At 43.1% G+C, this 19,349-nt stretch overlaps 1 protein-coding gene across 6 annotated transcripts in view; it reads left to right on the forward strand.

Annotated features, from left to right (window-relative positions):
• The window catches only part of PDE10A (phosphodiesterase 10A), a 938,782-nt gene that overhangs the window by 475,199 nt on the left and 444,234 nt on the right, over positions 1–19,349 (forward strand). For all 6 annotated transcript variants that reach the window (XM_075596713.1, XM_075596710.1, XM_075596711.1 and 3 more), the window contains one exon: positions 14,733–14,864. In XM_075596713.1, coding sequence (XP_075452828.1) covers positions 14,733–14,864 — 132 coding nt within the window. The remainder of the gene's footprint in view (positions 1–14,732; positions 14,865–19,349) is intronic.

A 19,349-nucleotide genomic window follows, 5' to 3' on the forward strand; every position in this document is an offset into this window, starting at 1 on the left:
GGTGAGGGTGACACACAGAGAGAGGGTGAGGGTGACACAGAGAGAGAGGGTGAGGGTGACAGAGAGAGAGGGTGAGGGTGATGGTGACGGTGACAAAGAGGGAGAGGGTGACACAGAGAGAGAGGGAGAGGGTGACACAGAGAGAGAGGGAGAGGGTGACACAGAGAGAGAGGGAGAGGGTGACACAGAGAGAGACGGTGAGGGTGACACAGAGAGAGAGGGTGACGGTAACGGTGATGAAGAGGGAGAGGGAGAGGGTGATGGTGACTGTGACTGGCTGTGACGGTGACGGTGACAGAAAGGGTGATGGTGACACAGAGGGAGAGGGTGACGGTGACACAGAGGGAGAGGGTGATGGTGACAGAGAGGGAGAGGGAGAGGGTGACGGTGACAGAGAGGGTGACGGTGATGGTGACAGAGGGTGACGGTGATGGTGACAGAGAGGGTGACGGTGACAGAGAGGGTGACGGTGACACAGAGGGAGAGGGTGACGGTGACACAGAGGGAGAGGGTGACGGTGACACAGAGGGAGAGGGTGACGGTGACACAGAGGGAGAGGGAGAGGGTGACAGAGAGGGTGACTGTGACGGTGACGGTGACTGTGACACAGAGGCTGACGGTGATACATAGGGAGACGGTGACAGAGAGGGAGACGGTGACAGAGAGGGAGAGGGTGACGGTGACAGAGAGGGAGAGGGGGACGGTGACGGTGACAGAGAGGGTGACGGTGACAGAGAGGGTTACGGTGACAGAGAGGGAGAGGGTGATGGTGACAGAGAGGGAGAGGGAGAGGGTGACGGTGGCGAGAGGGAGAGGAAGAGGGTGACGGTGACAGAGAGGGAGAGGGTGACGGTGAAGGGAGAGGGAGAGGATGACAGAGAGGGAGAGGGTGACAGAGAGGGAGAGGGAGAGGGTGACAGAGAGGGAGAGGGTGACAGAGAGGGTGACGGTGACAGAGAGGGTGACGGTGACAGAGAGGGTGACGGTGACAGAGAGGGTGACGGTGACAGAGAGGGTGACGGTGACAGAGAGGGTGACGGTGACAGAGAGGGTGACGTGACGGTGACACAGAGGGTGACGTGACGGTCACAGAGAGGGTGACGGTGACAGAGAGGGTGACGGTGACAGAGAGTGTGACGGTGACAGAGAGGGTGATGGTGACAGAGAGGGTGACGTGACGGTGACACAGAGGGTGACGTGACAGTGACAGAGAGGGTGACGGTGACAAAGAGGGTGACGGTGACAGAGAGGGTGACGGTGACAGAGAGGGTGACGGTGACAGAGAGGGAGAGGGTGACGGTGACACAGAGAGAGAGAGAGAGGGTGACACAGAGAGAGAGAGAGAGAGAGAGGGTGACAGAGAGCTAGAGAGTGTGGGTGAGGTGATGGGGTGGGAGGTGAGTGATGGGGTGGGAGTGGGTTGTGACTGACTGATACTTGGGTGGGTGACTGACTGACACTTTGATGACTGGCTGACACTCTGGTGGGTGGGTGATTATGACTGACTGGGTAGGTAGGTGACTGACTGTGGGTGGGTGCCTTTATCAACACACACACTGTCTCTCACACTGTCTCTCACACTGTCTCTCACACTGTCTCACTGTCACATTCTCACACACTCACTGTCACTCACACATGGTCACTCACACTCATGGCAGGGGGTGCCTCTGCAAGGCAGGGTGCTTAATTCTAATGCGAGCCCCACTGTGTGGGTGTGCGTAACTGGACCCAACCTGCATAAAACTGCAATTAGTGCATCCAGGGCACCGATATGACCCAGGTTTTCTACCGAGCCAAGACTTAGAAGGTGCATATATATCAACTGGATCTGTTTGCGTAAGCATATCGCCCAGGTTGCGGCCACTCCTATAGCAAAGTAAAGGGGGTCTTTACAGATTTTGCCAATTTGACTGTCATTAGACAGAATGTGCCAGTTTTTATAGATGCTACGTTTGATGCGTTCAGATGCAGTGGAAAAGGTACTCACAAAATAGCAACGTTCCTGTGCAGGTTATTTGACATGTGGCTTTAGTAGTGCCGCTCTGTCGATCCTTCTCACTTTCCCAAGGGCATCATCTATATCATTAGAGCCATAGCCCCTATCGCGAAAGCGCTGTGCCATATCCATAAGTGCTGGTTCAACCTCCTGTGGGTTACTGATTATTCTCTTAAACCTCAGCAATTGTGAAAACGGAAGCCCTCTCTTAAGCGGCACCGGATGGTGGCTAGTGGCATACAGAAGCGTATTTCTATCTGTATCCTTATGGTAAAGCCTGGTGGCAAGGCCTCCATTGATCTTATAGATAGTGCTATCTAGAAATGAGATTTCCTCATTACTAAATTGTGCAGAAAAACGGATTGTAGACGGAATTTTGTTCAGATATTCGATGAACTCCAAAAGCGCAGACTCCGGTCCATCCCACACAATGAAAATATCATCTATATACTGTAGATATTTTTTGATACAATGTACATAGGGAGCATCATGTAAGATATGAGTGTGCTCATAGATGTCCATGAGCAAATTTGCATAGGGGGGCGCCATATTCGACCCCATTGCGGTGCCACTGAGCTGCAAATAGACACTCTTCTCGAATCTGAAATAATTTTTATTTAAGATGACTTCCATAAGCAACAATAGAAACTCAACAGGTGGACCCATATGCGTTGAATGGGCATTAAATTTAGCTCTTATAGCTTCCAAACCCTCCTTGTGAGGGATATTGGTATACAAACTACCAACATCGAGGGCTACCAGAATGCAATCCATCCTTTCCAATTTGATTTTTCCAATCTGCAAGATGAAATCGGTGGTGTCCTTTATGTAAGTGCTCATACCAATGACCATCGGCTGAAGGTAAAAGTCAACAAACTTTGAAAGTGGATGACATAAGGACCCTCTTGCAGAAATAATGGGTCTTCCAGGTGGCTTTGTGGTGGACTTATGTATTTTCGGTAAGGTATAAAGAATTGGCATTCTGGGAAAGGGTTGTATGAGAAATTTGCCTTTCACTTCCGAAATACAGCTGTTTGTGATCCCCATTTGCACAATAGAGTCAACCTCTTTCTTGTATTCCACTGTTGGATCCCCTAGTAGACATCTGTAAATCATCTCGTTGGCCAACTGGTCTTCAATTTCCTGTTTATAATCCGCATATTTAAGCAACACAATGCCACCTCCTTTGTCCGCTGCGCGGATAATGGTGTCCTTAGTTGTCCTCAATGTTTAAATCGCAAGCTTTTCTTCTTGTGTAAGGTTGTAGAAACTAGTTTTGTTGTTTTTGACATCGCTATTGGTTTCCTTATTCAGAACATGTATAAAGGCTGCAATGCTGTGATTATTAGTTTGCGGATCAAAATTACTGCTGGTCTTGAAAATTCTGGTATCAGAAAAACCACTGTGATGAGTTTGCCTACTAAAAAAAATCCTTAAGTCTCAATTGGTGATGGAATTTATACATATCCACTTCCCAGTTGAAACTATTTTGAATATTGGATGGTACAAAACTGAGACCTTTCTGGAGAACACTAAGTTGAACAGTGGAGAGAGCGAGGTCTGTAAGATTATATATTACCGTGCAGGCTTGTGTCCCCGAAATCCTCTGCCTCCCTTGTTTTCGCGCTCTGGATAGCGCTGAGTTCCGGCCACCCCTCCTGGTTTGTCCCTTACGCCTGTATCGGGGAGTGGAGGCTTGGCGTGATCACTGTTGGCTGGGCCTAAAAAATCCGATCCAGAGCCTTCTGTGTTATCTGAGAGGTCAGTGTCACTCATGGGAAATTCACACCTGTGGGACGGTTGCACGTGATGTATTCTGTCTCTGTCCCCCCCGGCCAGCATTCGGTTCACCCAGGCCAAGTAACCAGCGATAGACCTTTCGTTCCTTCTAATCAGCAGAAACAAGGCGAAGCTTTTCCTTCTTATATTTGATAAGGTTATCCCTATAGCGGTCGATTGCAGTCTGAATTGTATCAGTCCCGTTTGTACTAGAATCAGCAATGAGTGTATCACCTTGCTTCCCATTGATTGAATCAATTTCCTTTTTGATTTTTGCAATTTCCTTACTGGACTGCTCAATGACCAGTATCATAAGGTCACTAGAACATTTATTAAGGATGGCAATCCATTTTTTTTTTTACAAAAGTCTGGATCATTGCGTGCAATAGTTGGCTGATTTCTAATTCGGAAACCATGAGAAAGTAGTTTTTATTTGTGATAGTGTGATAATGTCACTCCGTGGAGAAAGAAATCAACATCACGTTTTAAAAGGTCATTATAAATGTCTACTGGCTTGTCTGGTCCTAGTACCGATTCAAAAGATTACGTATAACGAATATTAGCAATCTCTGCGTCACTAAAACTGGCAGTGTCTGATAAGGTGGTAAAGATCCCTGCAAAGTCTGCAAATTATTCCATTGAGAAAAGGTCTCAAAACCAATCGTATGAAGTCACTAGCAGCTAAACAGAACAGAACCGGCAAAGGTCAGGATTATCACAAAATACAAAAGAGGTGCAAAAACTCTTAAAAAATGACAGTCATTGGTATGGCAGTTTGCACTCATGTTTTTGGTGAAAGCAGATGCTTGTCCCATAGCATAGGAATATGTACGTAGTGACTAGGGGGACCCGGATGACAAAAATAAGACAGCACACCGCAAATATACAAAAAGATGTGTATTAAGAACACCAGGCAGCCAACGTTTCGGTCCTCGTAGAGAGACCTTCCTCAGGGCAGTGCACAAGTGACTGGTCTGAACACCCATATATACCCTCACCCCAACGTTCAAAAACACCTGAATCAGATAAAAACACACAAATCACAATCCCAGGTACAGCCCATTGAAGCCACAAACCAATACAAGGCACTGATACTCATATGCACCAATAGACTCACCCAATGCAGTGTCCGTCATCAGTGGTGGTCTGTGTATACATCAGCTGTGCAAACATGCCTGATAGTGCGTCACCTAACCACCCGAACGCGGTAACCGAAAGTAAATATGAGACTATGCGAGCTTCATGCTCCCGGAAGAAGCCTTACGGCGAAACGGCCATCAGAGCATCCATACCATTCACTTTCCTGTGGCCAGATGTTGTTCCGTTCTGATTGCTGTTTCCCTTGGACTTTAACTACTTACACTGCTCTATTCTGTCTGTGTAACTGCTGCCTGCCTTATCCTGGTAGTGAACAGGAGTATAATGCGTGGTGCTAAGAACTGTATACAGCTATGATGATGATAGTATGAAGATGATGAATCCTATATGAGGTCTGGGATGTGTTCTTAATTATGGGGGGGGTTCTGGGTGTGGTATCCTAGTTGGTAAACCACCATAGATGGCACTCAAATTGTCCAGGAACCCTAAGGCTAATGATCACCCCAATAAATAATACCCCAATCCCTTTGTAGAATAATTTGACTAGGCAAGAAAACTCAAGAATCCACTGCAGCGTCCATGTTGATCCCACCAGACCTTCAGGTGTGCCTCCGTCCTTGGAGATAGATAGCAGTGGAAGAGAGAAATGGCAGAGCACAACCGGAATCATCCAAAAAAGAGAATTAAGAGGAAAGTGCGTTATCCATAAAAAGATTTAATAATCATGGAAGGAAAAAAGGCAAGGCATTACCCAACCAACATGTTTTGTGCTACACAGAGCACTTTATCAAGGCCTTGATAAAGTGCTCTGTGTAGGACGACATGTTGGTAGGGTAATGCCTTGCCTTTTTTCCTTCCATGACTATTAGATCTTTTTATGGATAACGCACTTTCCTCCTAATTCTCTTTTTTGGATGATTCTGGTTGTGCTCTGCCATTTATCCTGGTAGTGGAATGCCGGGAGCTTGCATTGTCTCATATTTACTTTCGGTCTGGACTTCCCCTCTCCTTTGGATGTCCTGTGCAGTATTCTAGCAAGTATTTGGACAGCATTATGTTTCACGGAACCTTTTGGCCACTATATACTTTGTTTGCCTTAGCTTACATTGGTTACATCTAGCCTTGGCATTAGGGAGTTATGCTTACTTGTTCTCTCCCTTGTATTCTCTGCTGATTTATTGTTTTACACTTCACATATACGGAGGACCCAGTTTCTGCATTTCCTGGATATGTTTTTATTTTTTCCTGGTTTACTGTGCTTGCCAGGTTGTAGCTGACATCATTAGGCTGTACATCATTCAGGGTATCATATTACAGTACTATTTAATTCTGTTCTGTTCTCTGTTCATATCTGGGTTTTGTTTAAATTTTTTTGCTTTATTTTGGTCATTTGTATTATTTTTAATTTTATGATCAGCCGATCTACATTGCATATCTAGGGGAATTCTTATTTCTCTGGACTTGCATCAACATATCTATGCATTTACATTTGCTATATATTTTGGGTTTATCCGTGTGTATTTTGTATTTCTTTGATCAGCAGTTTTCATTTTGAGTGTGTTTTAGGTATGTTATAATATTTTGTTCTCTGTGTTGCTATTAAAATCCATTTTGTATTTTCACATTATTTTTGAGTGCTTTCAGCAGACCCACTTTTTTCTTCTTTGTGTATGTGTGTATATATATATAGTTGTATTTACATTTTTATATATATATATATATATATATATATATATATATATATATATATATATATATATATATATATATATATATATATAAAAATGTAAATACAACTGTATGCTCATCTGCATGTTTTAGGCAGGTCCGCAACCCCGCCTTTCACCATTATCACCCAGCACACAGCACTTCCACTGCGGCAAGGGATTATGGGGAATGACATGCAAATGAGCACACAGTGCCACTTTTGGGGAAAGGCGGGGTTGCAGACCTGCCTAAGACATGCAGATGAGCATACAGTTGTATTTACATTTGCATATATATATATATATATATATATATATATATATATATATATATATATATATATATATATATTTTCTAGACCCATAATCGAGAGAGAGCAGGTATTTTTGGCGTGCATAGTGGTATAGTGATGTGACAGGCTATGTAACTGAAAACCATGAAGCACATTACTACTGTACGATGCTCAAGGAATCTAGTGCTCAAGGTTCTTAATGTGCGGCCTACATAATGTAGACCGCACTGACATGATACAAGATACACTACATATGTGCTTAAACAATTGATATATTCGTAAACTTCATGTGATGTGCTATTACTATATTATGTAAATTTATCACTTTTATGTAAATGCCTACATGTAATGCACCTGCTTCTCCCACAGGAAAAGTTGCCTTTAGGTAATAGTTTGTCCAACTGTGTACTTTTGGAGGGTTTCAATTTGCTAGGGGCTAAAATGGTTTATAAACATCTAGCTTTCTTGAAGACTGTTGGAGTACGTGCTGGTACCAACGATCCTATAATAGGATCATTTTGAATAATACTCCAGTGTTTATTAAACACCTGCTTAATATGTTATAACTGGCTATATTGTTGTTACGCCGGTGCTGCCTGCAGACCAGACCCGTCCCCTGTGCTGAGGTGGGACGTAGGGATACACGCACCCGCAGCAAAGGGAGCGCGTCCGGAGTGTGGTGTTAGTGTTGCCAGGCCAGGTATAGTAAAGAAGACAATACTTGCCGGTACCGGTAGCAGAGGAAGAGTGGTTATTGCCGTTGCCAAGGTCAGGGATTGGAGAGTTGCGGAAGGTCGAAGGTATAAGCCGTGTGTCACGGATATAAGAAGTCACGAAGTCCAAGTAGAGCCAAAGTCGAGAGCCAGAGGGGATAGTCGTCCAAGCCGCATCGATACCTGAGGAGTCACTGAGAGAGTAGTCAAATGCCTCCATACAAAACTATGTCGAGCGACGAGTGATGGGAAGCACAGGCATAATAAAGCTGGGCAGGCCAATGGGAAGAGGGGGCAGGTCTTGAGGACTGCAAGGAGTCCTCCCTGATAGGAGGGAGGTGTTACAGCCCAGCTGAGTGTAGTCATTGATTTGCATGCAACCGTGTGGTACTTGGGGGCGGCGCCTCACTGCGGGGGCAGTGGGTAAAAGGCCTCTGTTTGGCGTGTGCTCTGTAAGCTGGGAATGCGTGCTCACAACGTCTGGGGCTGGCACGCACGTGTGTGCGTGGACTAGGTGTCTGACGCGCGCATGTGGTCAGTAACAGACGCGCGTGTGCGCATAGAGCCACACGCAGAGGCTGCAGTTCAACAGGCACCTCTTCGGTAGGTGCAATCCTGTGATGGCGAGGAGCCTGAGTGCTAGTGGCAGACAACGGAGGTATGTGGGAATTGCGCTGCAGGCGCTGGGACGCCTGAGAACCGACGGAGGGTGGGCAATGGTCGCACTGACGGTGCTGAGACACCAGATTCCTTACAATTGTATAGTAAATTTAGGGGTGGATTGGACCATATTGTTACTATTCTTTTTATAAGAATCAATTTTGTTTGATTCTGACTTGGTCCTGGACCTTTCTAGCAAATCCACCCTGTCAGTGTGACTGGCTTCATGAATGCCCTGTTAACCACATCGCTATCGTATGCCTTATCAAGAAATTTATGGGCTAGCATTTCACCTTGAGCCTGGAAATCCGTATCCAAAGAGCAGTTACGTCTGATCCTGTAAAACTGACTTTTAGGTACATTATCCAGCCACTTTTTGTAGTGGTTACTACTATATTGTAGGTAGCTGTTAATGGACACAGGCTTGAAATGTGTCTTAGTTTGAATGCTCATATCAGTTGTATTGATGGATAATTCAAGGTTGAGGAATACCACAGTATTTGGATGTATATAATGGGTAAATTGCAAACACATATCGTTGAAATTAAACGAATCCAGAATGTCTTTCAGTTGGTCCCTATCACCATCCTAGATAAGAATGATGTCGTCAATGAAGCGGCCATAGAAGACCAGACCCGCCGCCAGCTGCGCATTCCCCCAAACATGGAGGTTCTCCCACAACCCCATGAAGAGGTTAGCATAGCTGAGGGCGAATCTGGTCCCCATGTTCGTTCCACACGTCTGTAAATAGTAAGTGCAATTGAAAAGAAAATAATTGTGTGATAAAATAATTTTTATACAGGTTAATATATATATTTTATACAGGTTTTATACAGCTGCATGGAGGTTTAGTACGAATAATATACAGGAATATCTAAGGAAAAACAAAAATTATTAGTAATAGTCAGCATGGATTTATGAAGGATAGATCGTGCCAAATTAACTTTATTTGTTTCTTTGAGGAGGTAAGTAGAAATTTGACCAGGGTAATGCAGTTGATGTGGTCTACTTAGATCTTGCAAAGGTTTTTGATACATGAGGTTAGTGTACAAAATAAAGCAAATTGTACTCGGTAAAAATATTTGCACCTGGATTGAAAACTGGTTGAAGGATAGACAACAGAGAGCTATAATAAATGGTACTTTTTCAGGTTGGGCTAAAGTTGTGAGGGGAGTACCTTGTGGATCGGTACTGGGACCCCTGCTTTTTAGCTTGTTTATTAATGACCTTGAGGTCGACATAGAAAGCAAAGTCTCCTTCTTGCTGAGGACACTAAATTGTGTAAGGTAGTTGTCATGGGGAGACTCCTGGAGCGGGTAGGGCATCAGTGGCCGGAACAGCGGGGAGCAGGCAAGGATTGTTGGGATTAAAAGCAGGGTTCAGTGGTAGGCAGCAAGCAGGATCGTCTGGGTCACAAGCAGGGTTTGGTGGCAGGCAAGCAAGAAGGATAGTTGGGGTCAAGGCAGGGGTTGGCAACAGGAAAGCAGGAGCAGGGTAGGGGAGCAGGAACTGAGACTAGGGAGCAGGGATCAGGGAACAAACTGGTACAAGCCAGATAACTAGTAAGGGCCATTAATAAGTACAGGACTCCTCATGGAACAGAAACAGACGCAGAAGCATGGGCATAAGGAGTCTGGACACAAAACAAAGGCAAGGCAGGAACAGCAAAATATAAGGACATAAGACAGGAGCACCCAGAGGAAACAGAAACACAGACAGGAACCCCAGAGCAGACAGAAAACAGCAGCACACCCGGTGGATAGATAAGGAACATAAGGGGAGAGGAAGAACTAGGAAAATATGTCAGGGCTATTTCCTGACCGTAGTAGAATCAGAGCAGGGTGTAATTTCTCTTCAGAAGGACTTGGATAGACTGAAAACCTGGGCAGGTAAATGGCAGATGAGGTTTAATACAGATAAATGTAAGGTTATGCATTTGGGATGCAAGAATAAACTGTCGATTTACAAATTAAATGCAGATATATTGGGGGAATTCTTGATGGAGAAGGATTTAGGAGTGCTTGTAGACAGCAGGCTTAGCAATAGTGCCCAATGTTATGCAGTAGCTGCAAAGGCAAACAAGATCTTATCTTGCATTAAATGGGGAATGGATGGAAAGGAAGTAAATATAAATGTGCCCCTCTATAAAGCAAAGGAAAGAGTTATTTACACTAAGGGCAGGTTCAAATGTGTAATTCATTACCTAAGCAGACTGTGATGGCAGATTACAATAGATATCTTCAAAAGAAGGTTGGACATATTTTTTTTTAGAAAGGAAAGGTATACATGCTATACCCCAAATAAGTAAACATGTGAAGGATGTTGGTCCAGGGAGTATGCAGATTGCTAATATTCGGAGTCAGGGAGGATTTTATTTTTCCCCTTATAAGATATCATTAGATGATATTTCACTGGGGTTTTTGTTTGCATTCCTCTGGATCAATATACTGTAAGTACAATTATAGGCTAAAGCAGTAAAATTCAGGGCATTATTGAAAACCCTGCTCTCTGATTGGTTAAAATTCCGGGCATTATCCAATCAGTAATGCCCGGAATTTAAGCAGCTTGCAATGTGTAGTTTTCAATGTGTTTATTTCCAGCCAATAAGCGTTCAGAACAGCTGAGACAGGGCAGGGGATTCATCAGAATGAAATAACAGCTCTGAGACAGGGCAGGGGACAGATAAGGACGTATCAGCCACGGGTTGACTCCCTCCCCCTCCCGAGCTGACTGAGATTTTCTGAGCAGATTCAGTTAAATTGGGGGGGGGGGGGGCGGGAGTATGCAAAGAAGTAAGTGGCTGGCTGCAGTTTGTGTGTGTCAGTAGCAGTGTGTGTGTGCTATGCTGTTGTGTTGTATATATGTGTAGAGGTGTTGTGTGTGTGTGTATAGAGCTCCAGTGTGTGTGTGTGTCAGTGTCAGCAGCAGTGTTTATGGGTGTAGCATGTGTGTGTAGCAGCAGTTTGTATGTGTGTGTAGAGGTGCTGTGTATAGAGGTGCAGTGTTGTGTGTACTGTATGTTGTGTGGGTAGAGGTGCTATGTTGTGTATTGAGATGCAATGTTGTGTGTGTGTGTGGGGGTGTGGGGGTGTAGAGGTGCTGTGTAGAGCTGTGTTGTGTGTAGAGGTGAGTGGGAGAGTGCAAAGTTTAGTTAGTGGCTGCATTTTATATTGTGGCTGCAGTGTGTGTGTGTGTGTGTTGTACTGTTGTATGTGTAGCAGCAGTGTGTGTGTGTGTGTGTGTGTGTGTGTGTGTGTGTGTGTGTGTGTGTGTGTGTGTGTGTGTGTGTGTGTGTGTAGAGCTGCTGTGGTGTGTGTGTGTGTGTAGAGCTCCTGTGGTGTGTGTGTGTGTGTGTGTAGAGCTCCTGTGGTGTGTGTGTAGAGGTGCTGTGCTGTGTTGTGTGTGTAGAGGAGGTGCTGTGCGCTGTTGTGTGTGTGTGTTTGTGCACAGAGGGGGCGGCAGTGTGTGGATATAGATATCTGCAGTGTAAGCGTATAAAGAGGTGGTTTCATGTGTTTACCATTTTATTTTAATTTAAAAAATCTATTTAACTATACAAAAGTGTCTATTATTTATGAAATAAGCCTACATTTAGCCTATAATAGTAATAATCCCCTCAGAACAGGGCATTACTGGCCAACAATGCCCTGGCTGGGTTAAAGTCCCTCGGCTTCGCCTCGGGCCTTCAACTCTTCCAGCCAGGGCATTATTGTCCAGTAATGCCCTGTTCTGAGGGGATTATTACTTAAATATAGGATAACATATCTGTCGTCTAAATTTAACATAGGTTGAACTTGATGGAGATATGTGTTTTTTCAACCTCATCTACTATGTAAAAAGTAGATAAGCCAAATCTTACCACAAGTTTGTGTGATTATAGAATGCTTTTGTTATGGTTGCAGCTATAATTACCATGCCAAAAACATTTCCTTTATTTTCGAATGCATGTGTTTATTTTTTTGTAACCTGATATGATTGTAGCTCACACTGTTCACTGTAATCACAGTGTAACATGTTTTCAATTCCATGTGATCTACTGTAGCATTGAGGTGCAGCAGTTTTGGTTCCATTGCATACAGTACTGTACATGCACAATAAAAACAATTAATGGCACAATAAAAACAATCTATGGTTAAATTATCTAAATGTTTATTGTTCCATAGTATGAGCACTTATTCTACAATTAAAGTGATGAAAGTGGGTATATATAAGGCATTACAACATCTTCTATGTATATTAAGTTGTTCTGTAGGGAAATTATTGCCAATGTGTCTTGTATCTCTACAATATGAGTCTTCTAGGAGTTGATATGTAGCCTTTGAAAATGTACAGTACATACTGTTATTACAGTAGAGAGGTGGGATAAAATCCCAAAATCAGCGCTTCAGCGGATGAGATACACCAATAATTGGTACATGTAATGATCAGGATATGGAGAAGTATATATACAATAATAGTAGTATTGGACCCAGTGCAAATGCAGGAGTGTATAATTGAAAATAATGTCTTTTGGTGAGGGACTGTTTAATGCCTAGTGGCACCTCACAAGACAAAGAACACTCTTACCTGCTGCACTGTATTGGTCTAGAAGTCCCCTTGAATCCATGGAATGGGAAATCACAATACTCACTAGTATAATCTTCACTCCATTGGTGCGTGCGTCACGCAGAGTAGATACACAACAGCTTGAAATCCAATATATCCTTTGTGTCCTTCCCCCCCCCCTTCCCCTCCCCCCCCTTTCTTTTCCCCTTCCCTCTCTCTCCCCCCCTCCCCCCCTCCCTTACCCCCCCCCCCCTTCCCTTCCCCTTCCCTTTCCACCATTTCATTAATTATCCTCATATAATAGTTTTCTGTTATTTAAGGTCTATCAAATGCAACTTATTATTCTGTACAAATGCTGGAGATTAATACATGAATTGTCTCTGAATAATGTTAATTGTCATATATATAGACTACTACTCTGAATCTATTAATTATATTGTTATTTACCACATATGACATAAGGGATAACCCTATATAATACAAATATAGATGATTGAAGGGTTAACCCCATATAATGCATTAAGATCACACTTTATTCATGAAGTAAATCATAATTCATGTCCTGTTCACATCCATATAACGAATCAATTGCGCATACAATTAGAATATATATGTTATATGTCTTTGTTTTGTACATTGTAATTTTATATATTTTTTCTCCCCTTGTTTTTTCTGTTACTCTCGCAGCCGAACGGGAGACCCTAGTTCCTCCCCTTCTCTCAGACGCACCTTCCGAAATCAGCTGTCTGATTGGAAGTTGGTCTCAACCAATAGCAGTGTATGGTAGCGTTCGCGCCAAAACCGCGCGGCATCACTGGGTAATGGAGGCGGGGAATCCCCTTCATAACTGCGGGAGTATGAGACGCGATTATACTCTTTGATAAAGGGCTGCATAGCCTGAAACGCGTCAGAGTGTGTTTTGTCTCCCCCCTGTTTATTCCATGCTTTAATAAATAATTATTTTTAACCTTCCAACTGCTGGTGCTGGCCCCATTCCTTGGCTGTGCTCCGCTGCTAATCTTTGGATTTCAAGCATACTGTTATTACTTTTGAATCTGTGTTCCATCTCTGAGTAGGAGCCACAGAGAAGGCTTCAGTAAGGAGACGGAATGTGTATCTAGAAGAGTTGACAAAGAGTTTTTGTAAAGCTACAGAATATCTTAGACACCCAGAAAGACTAGGGTGCATGTCGGTTACTTCTACAACATACTCTCCCTCCCTAGTTAAATTGAATGGGAAAGTGGAGTTCCTGCTCTTAATATTCTATTTACAGTAAGTTGTACCGGGCTAATGGAAATGTTATTTTTGACAGTGCGATATAGGTAATCATTTCTGTTAAACAGAACATGTAAAGGTTATCTTTTTTCATGTTGATCATTATATTTATAGAATTGCTAAGAATAATTTTTCTGAAAAACAGAAGGAAGTAGCTGCAGTTTAAACAAATACTATAGTACAGGGGTGCGCAAAGTTATTTTGCTGTGCCCCCCTACCTTGCTCCCTCAGTTCTTGCGCCCTCCTTTACCTCGTGCGGTGTCAAATGACGCCACAGGGTCATGTGATGTCAAATCACGTGACCCGCGGCGTAATTTGACGCCACATTAGTGTGGCAACCGTGACGTCGCATGACCCCACAGCGTCATTTGATGCCACGTTGCCATGGTCACGCATCCCGAAGCCGGCTGAACCTCGGTAAGTAGAGGTTGCAAAGGCCTCGTGCGGTCCCCCGGCATTTAATTTAAATTGCCACGGGGAAGAGCGCGGGACCACTGCAGCCACCCAGTCGTCTCCCCCAAAAAATGCGCCCCCCCAGTTTGCATACCGCTGATACATTGCACTAAAAGCTATTAGTTCTACCTGGCATTATTAAATGACAATTAAGCATGATACTGTATGTCTTACTGGAATCTGTTTAATTGTGTCTTTTCCATATTTTTTCTAGAGCCTATGTTTGTTCACGCCTACAGGAACAAAGGAACAGCTCACTCCTGCTGGGCCAGTAGAATATGGCACCACGATATCTGCACATGTAGCCAAATCCAGAAACACTGTTTTAGTAGAAGATATTTTGGGGGTAAATTGCATTGTTTTTAGAAATAAATCTGTTTATCTATTTTATTGATGAAAGTATTTAATGGTGGAGTAGCGTAATTTATTATTATATAATATCCTTTCTTTGTTTTTTATTAACCTGATTCCCAAGAACATGGCTTCATAGTTTCATAATATGAAACTTTGTTCTTGTGAATCAGGTTAATAAAAAAAGCAAAAAAGGGATATTAAATAATGCATATAACATGCAAGTGTTTTCACATTTTTGGAGATAGAGGGATATGTTGGCTTCTACGAGTGAAGTTAACCTATACTCCTTGTGGAGAGATGAATCATAGCTGGGAGTACAGTATATTGGAGAGATGAAAAATATGCATATAAATAATTAGAATTATTTTTATAGATTTTTTTTTTATTCGCATATTTCCATGGTATCTAAGATATGTTCCCAGGTATCATTCATGTCACCATGTGAAGTGTAGGTTTATCTGTATGGAGCTATAGAAGCAAGTGAATCTACTCCTAAACTGGTCTCTCTCTCCCTTTCCCTGTCCCTCTCTCACAAAAGCCCAAATCTGCATAGGTCAGGGAGGTCAGATTTCTGAATTCAAATTCAATGTAAGTACAGTAGAGACATTTTTATGCAGAGATGATTTATAATGAATGTTGAAAATGCCACATTTTTATTGTGTCAAATCGCATTCTGGTTTGGGGAGATTTTGCATTGAAAATATTGGCATTTAAGGATTAGGACATTTTATCAAAATGCTCTTAAAACAAAACCAGTGCATCAAACAACAAAGAAATAATTCCTTCACACCTTTTACATATCTGCTGCTACTTTTACACAAATGTCAAACAAGAAATTTAAATTGAAAATATAAAAAAAGCAAGGGAAAACAATGCCACGTGCCACATTTTTTTCACATACAAACATTGCATTTATTTTCTGAAAACATCTGCACATATGAATGTGGTTTATGATTTTCCCAGGGTTGCCTCCTTCGACTGAAGGCCAACTCTGAGATTTTATTTTAAATAAACACTTACTTCTGGCGTCCACCCGGCATCTTCGCATTGCCATGACAACGGGACGCTACGTGATGGCACAACGTCACACGGCACCAAGTTGCCATGACAACGTGGTGCCGCATGACATTACATAGCGCCTCATTGTCATGGTAACGGGCGTCACGTGATGCTTTTACATCACAGTGGCGTTCCCGTTGGCATGGCAATGGGGCGCCTTTTGCCACCATGCAGCCATATTGTCAATATTTGCTGGGGGAATGATGCCAGGAGTAGATGCCAGGAGACATTGCCGCCGCTGCACACCACCCGCCCAAGGTTGCTACCACCCGGAGGTTTACTAGGTAAACCCGTATCCCGGAGATACGTGGCCAAAACCCGTAGTCTCTGGTTGAAACCTGGAGTGGTGACAACCCTGGATTGAGTTAGCAAGAAAACTGAAATGGAATGTGCCACCAAGTTTAAATATACCAAACATGCAGTGTAGTTATTAGTAACTGTATTACATGAAACTGTTCCTTTGTGAAGAATCCAGAGCAGTGAATTTACTGTACAAAAAAATCAGCTTATACCCCACGGTAGTGGCCAAGCAAATGTTGAAAATGTTGCGATATATTTGTTTAACCGTGATTTCAGTGAGAGGATTTTTATGTACCAATAAAAACTATATATCATACTGTAACAGGGGACATATCCCTGTTCACAAATGTGCATCTAATCGCAGTGTGGTGGTTAACTTCTGGTAGGCAATTAACTAACACTACCTGGCTGATTACCGGTCTTAGAAAAAGCCTGCCTCTGAGACAGGAAGGGAGATTCTTCCGGAGCTCACACGTGAGTTGAGCTGACCTAGGAAGCAGAAAGAGCAGAGATATCCTTAGTCTCACACGTGGGGCTGACCAAGGAAACATTGCACATGAACAGATGTCTTGAGCTGTAAGCTGACAAAAAGACAAAGGGGGACAAGACTTCTAAACCTGACTGCTGATATAGCCTGAAGACAAGGCAGCAACCCAGGAAAGAGAGAAGCCTTCCCCACTACAGCTACCAAAGAGACAGATAAGACTTTATTTTGGAACTGTTATGTATCTTTATATATGTTTATATTTGGGGGCTGGTGAATAGCTTAGCTAACCAACCCAGTCAGAGAGGGCTGAGCTACATGTGTAAATAGTCTCCAAAGCGGAGAAAGGTTTTTGTTTGGCTTATTTGCATATGTTTTGCTGTGTAAAAGGGACAGGCGCAATAAAGCCTTATTTTAATTTCACCTTAAAACAGTCTCCATTACGTACCTCTGAACACGTCTCTTACACATACTATATAGCTTTCCGTTGGTACCCTTTTTGGTGGATTGCATATTATGTGACCAAGATATGATGTCGTAAATATGAAAAACATTTAAACAATCCGCTTTTTTTTTGTGTTATTGTCCCAGATCTCTAAAACAATGCAGTCCTTTCTTTAAAATCAGTGCTAAGTGTTCTTGCTCTGTGTCCCCTAAGTACACAAATATCAGTTATGTACAGGTATACATACTTTTGTGGCCAATACAGTCACCAAATTAGCAATACTATTTATACCTGAATTTTTCAAGGTTGAATGTGAAATGTGCATGTGATCACTGACCAGGCAAAACTAGCCTCTAGCATAAAAATCACCAATCCCCACGGACTCTTATCCCAAAAAGGGAAAAGGTGGAAAACCAATATAGTGAAGAAATAATGAAAAACGAATATATGCCCTCACAAAGTTGATCTCACAATGTTGTAATCACCTCACCAAGTTGAAATTCATCATGTGAGATCTTTGTAGGTAAATCTTCCTTTGTTGAAGGAAGCCTTTGTTGAAGCTGCAGGGCTACCGTATGTAGAGCTTTGGAACATGAGTGTGACGGTGCTCATCTGAAATAAGGAGGCGACCCGCAGGGCTGAGGTAGGAATACAAATAAACCGAGTCCTGTAAGAGTATCCATAGTCGGTATGGAAGCAGAGGTCAGGGCTGGCGGCAGAGGTGCAAAGTCGAGGAGGCAAGCGGAGGTCAGGGCAGGCAGAAGGCAGCGAGGTCGGGGTTATGGTCCGGGTCAGCAACAGGAATTCAAAACAAGCAAGAGGATAAGGCGTAACTGCAAAGACCGACTGGAGCACACTCTAGTGGGTTATAGTTTGTCCTTTCTCAGTGGTAGGAAACAGACTATCTAAATGACTGGTCTGCATACAAAAGGGTTCCCCTTTTGATAACTTCTCGGTTTTTTTTTGTTTTGTCTTATCCTGCCTAGCAGAGTAGGAAGTATCTGGATAATCATGTAGCTGCGCGTATTATGTCACCCCAGCAACAGTGGTAAATTCTTAATGGGAGAACTCACATTGGGCTAGTGGCATCCCTGGATCTAGTCTGGTACAGTAGGATAGTGATCCAGCAGCTGAGATATTTGGGACTGTGTGGTTGCTGAATATTGTTAGTATTTATCAATTTCCAGAGACACTTTTTTTTTATATATTTAGTGCAGAGCTCTGTATTCATTTAATTATGCCTCAATTTCTAGGCATAGCTTTCCAAGCGCCCATTTAGCGTTCCATTGCTATGTGTGCCAATGGTCACATATAACGATACATGACCTCAGATCCTTACAGCTTGAGCAGCAGTTTGCCCAAGTCTATCAATGGTCACATATAAAATATACTGTATGACTTTGGATCCCTAAAGCCTGAGCAGCAGTTCTCTTAAGTCTGCCAATGGTAGGGTGACCAGATTTTCAAAATGAAAACCAGGAAACATTTAAAAAAATTACATCACGTGACCCCCCCCCCCCGTTTCCATGACGAGACACTCTGACGTCAGGTGGTGACATGTTGCCATGAGAATGTGGCATCATGTGATGCCCCTACAGTGTGTTTGTGTATAGAGGTGGGTAATGCAGTGTGTGTTTGTGTGTATAGTGGTGGGGCTTTTGCTTGGGCACTTCAACTCTTACAGCCAGATTACTACTGTACTTCAAAATATATTTTTTTCCGATTCTTAACATAACACAAAAAAATGTAATACCAATAACTAACAACCACAGACAATGAAAACGCAATCCGTCAAATTAAAAGTGAGAAAAAACACAAGATATGAGACTAAGAAATATCCCATACAGTTGAGAGGGTCTACATATCAAGCACTGTCTAAGGCCCTTGTTCAAGCATCTTTGCGGTACTTACAAGATAAATCAGTGTCTGCAATCCACGACTGTATCCGCCTCTCCGAGGGTCTGTAAGCAATCCAGCGTTCCTGGTGTGTGGCTGAAGAGGTGAGGGACTCCCTCCTCTCAAACGGAAAAGAAGAGCAAAAAATAGTTAGAACATACCCATTATGGAGAGAGGGGAGAGAGAGGGGGGAAAGAGAGAGAAATCGGAGACAACTCCAGCAGATATTTTGAAGGCATTTTTTAACTTATCTTTTTTTCATGAGGAACTGAGGCGTTATGGACTCCGGCACT

Source organism: Ascaphus truei, chromosome 4, assembly GCF_040206685.1.
Source record: "Ascaphus truei isolate aAscTru1 chromosome 4, aAscTru1.hap1, whole genome shotgun sequence".
NCBI classification, from domain to species: Eukaryota; Metazoa; Chordata; class Amphibia; order Anura; family Ascaphidae; genus Ascaphus; species Ascaphus truei.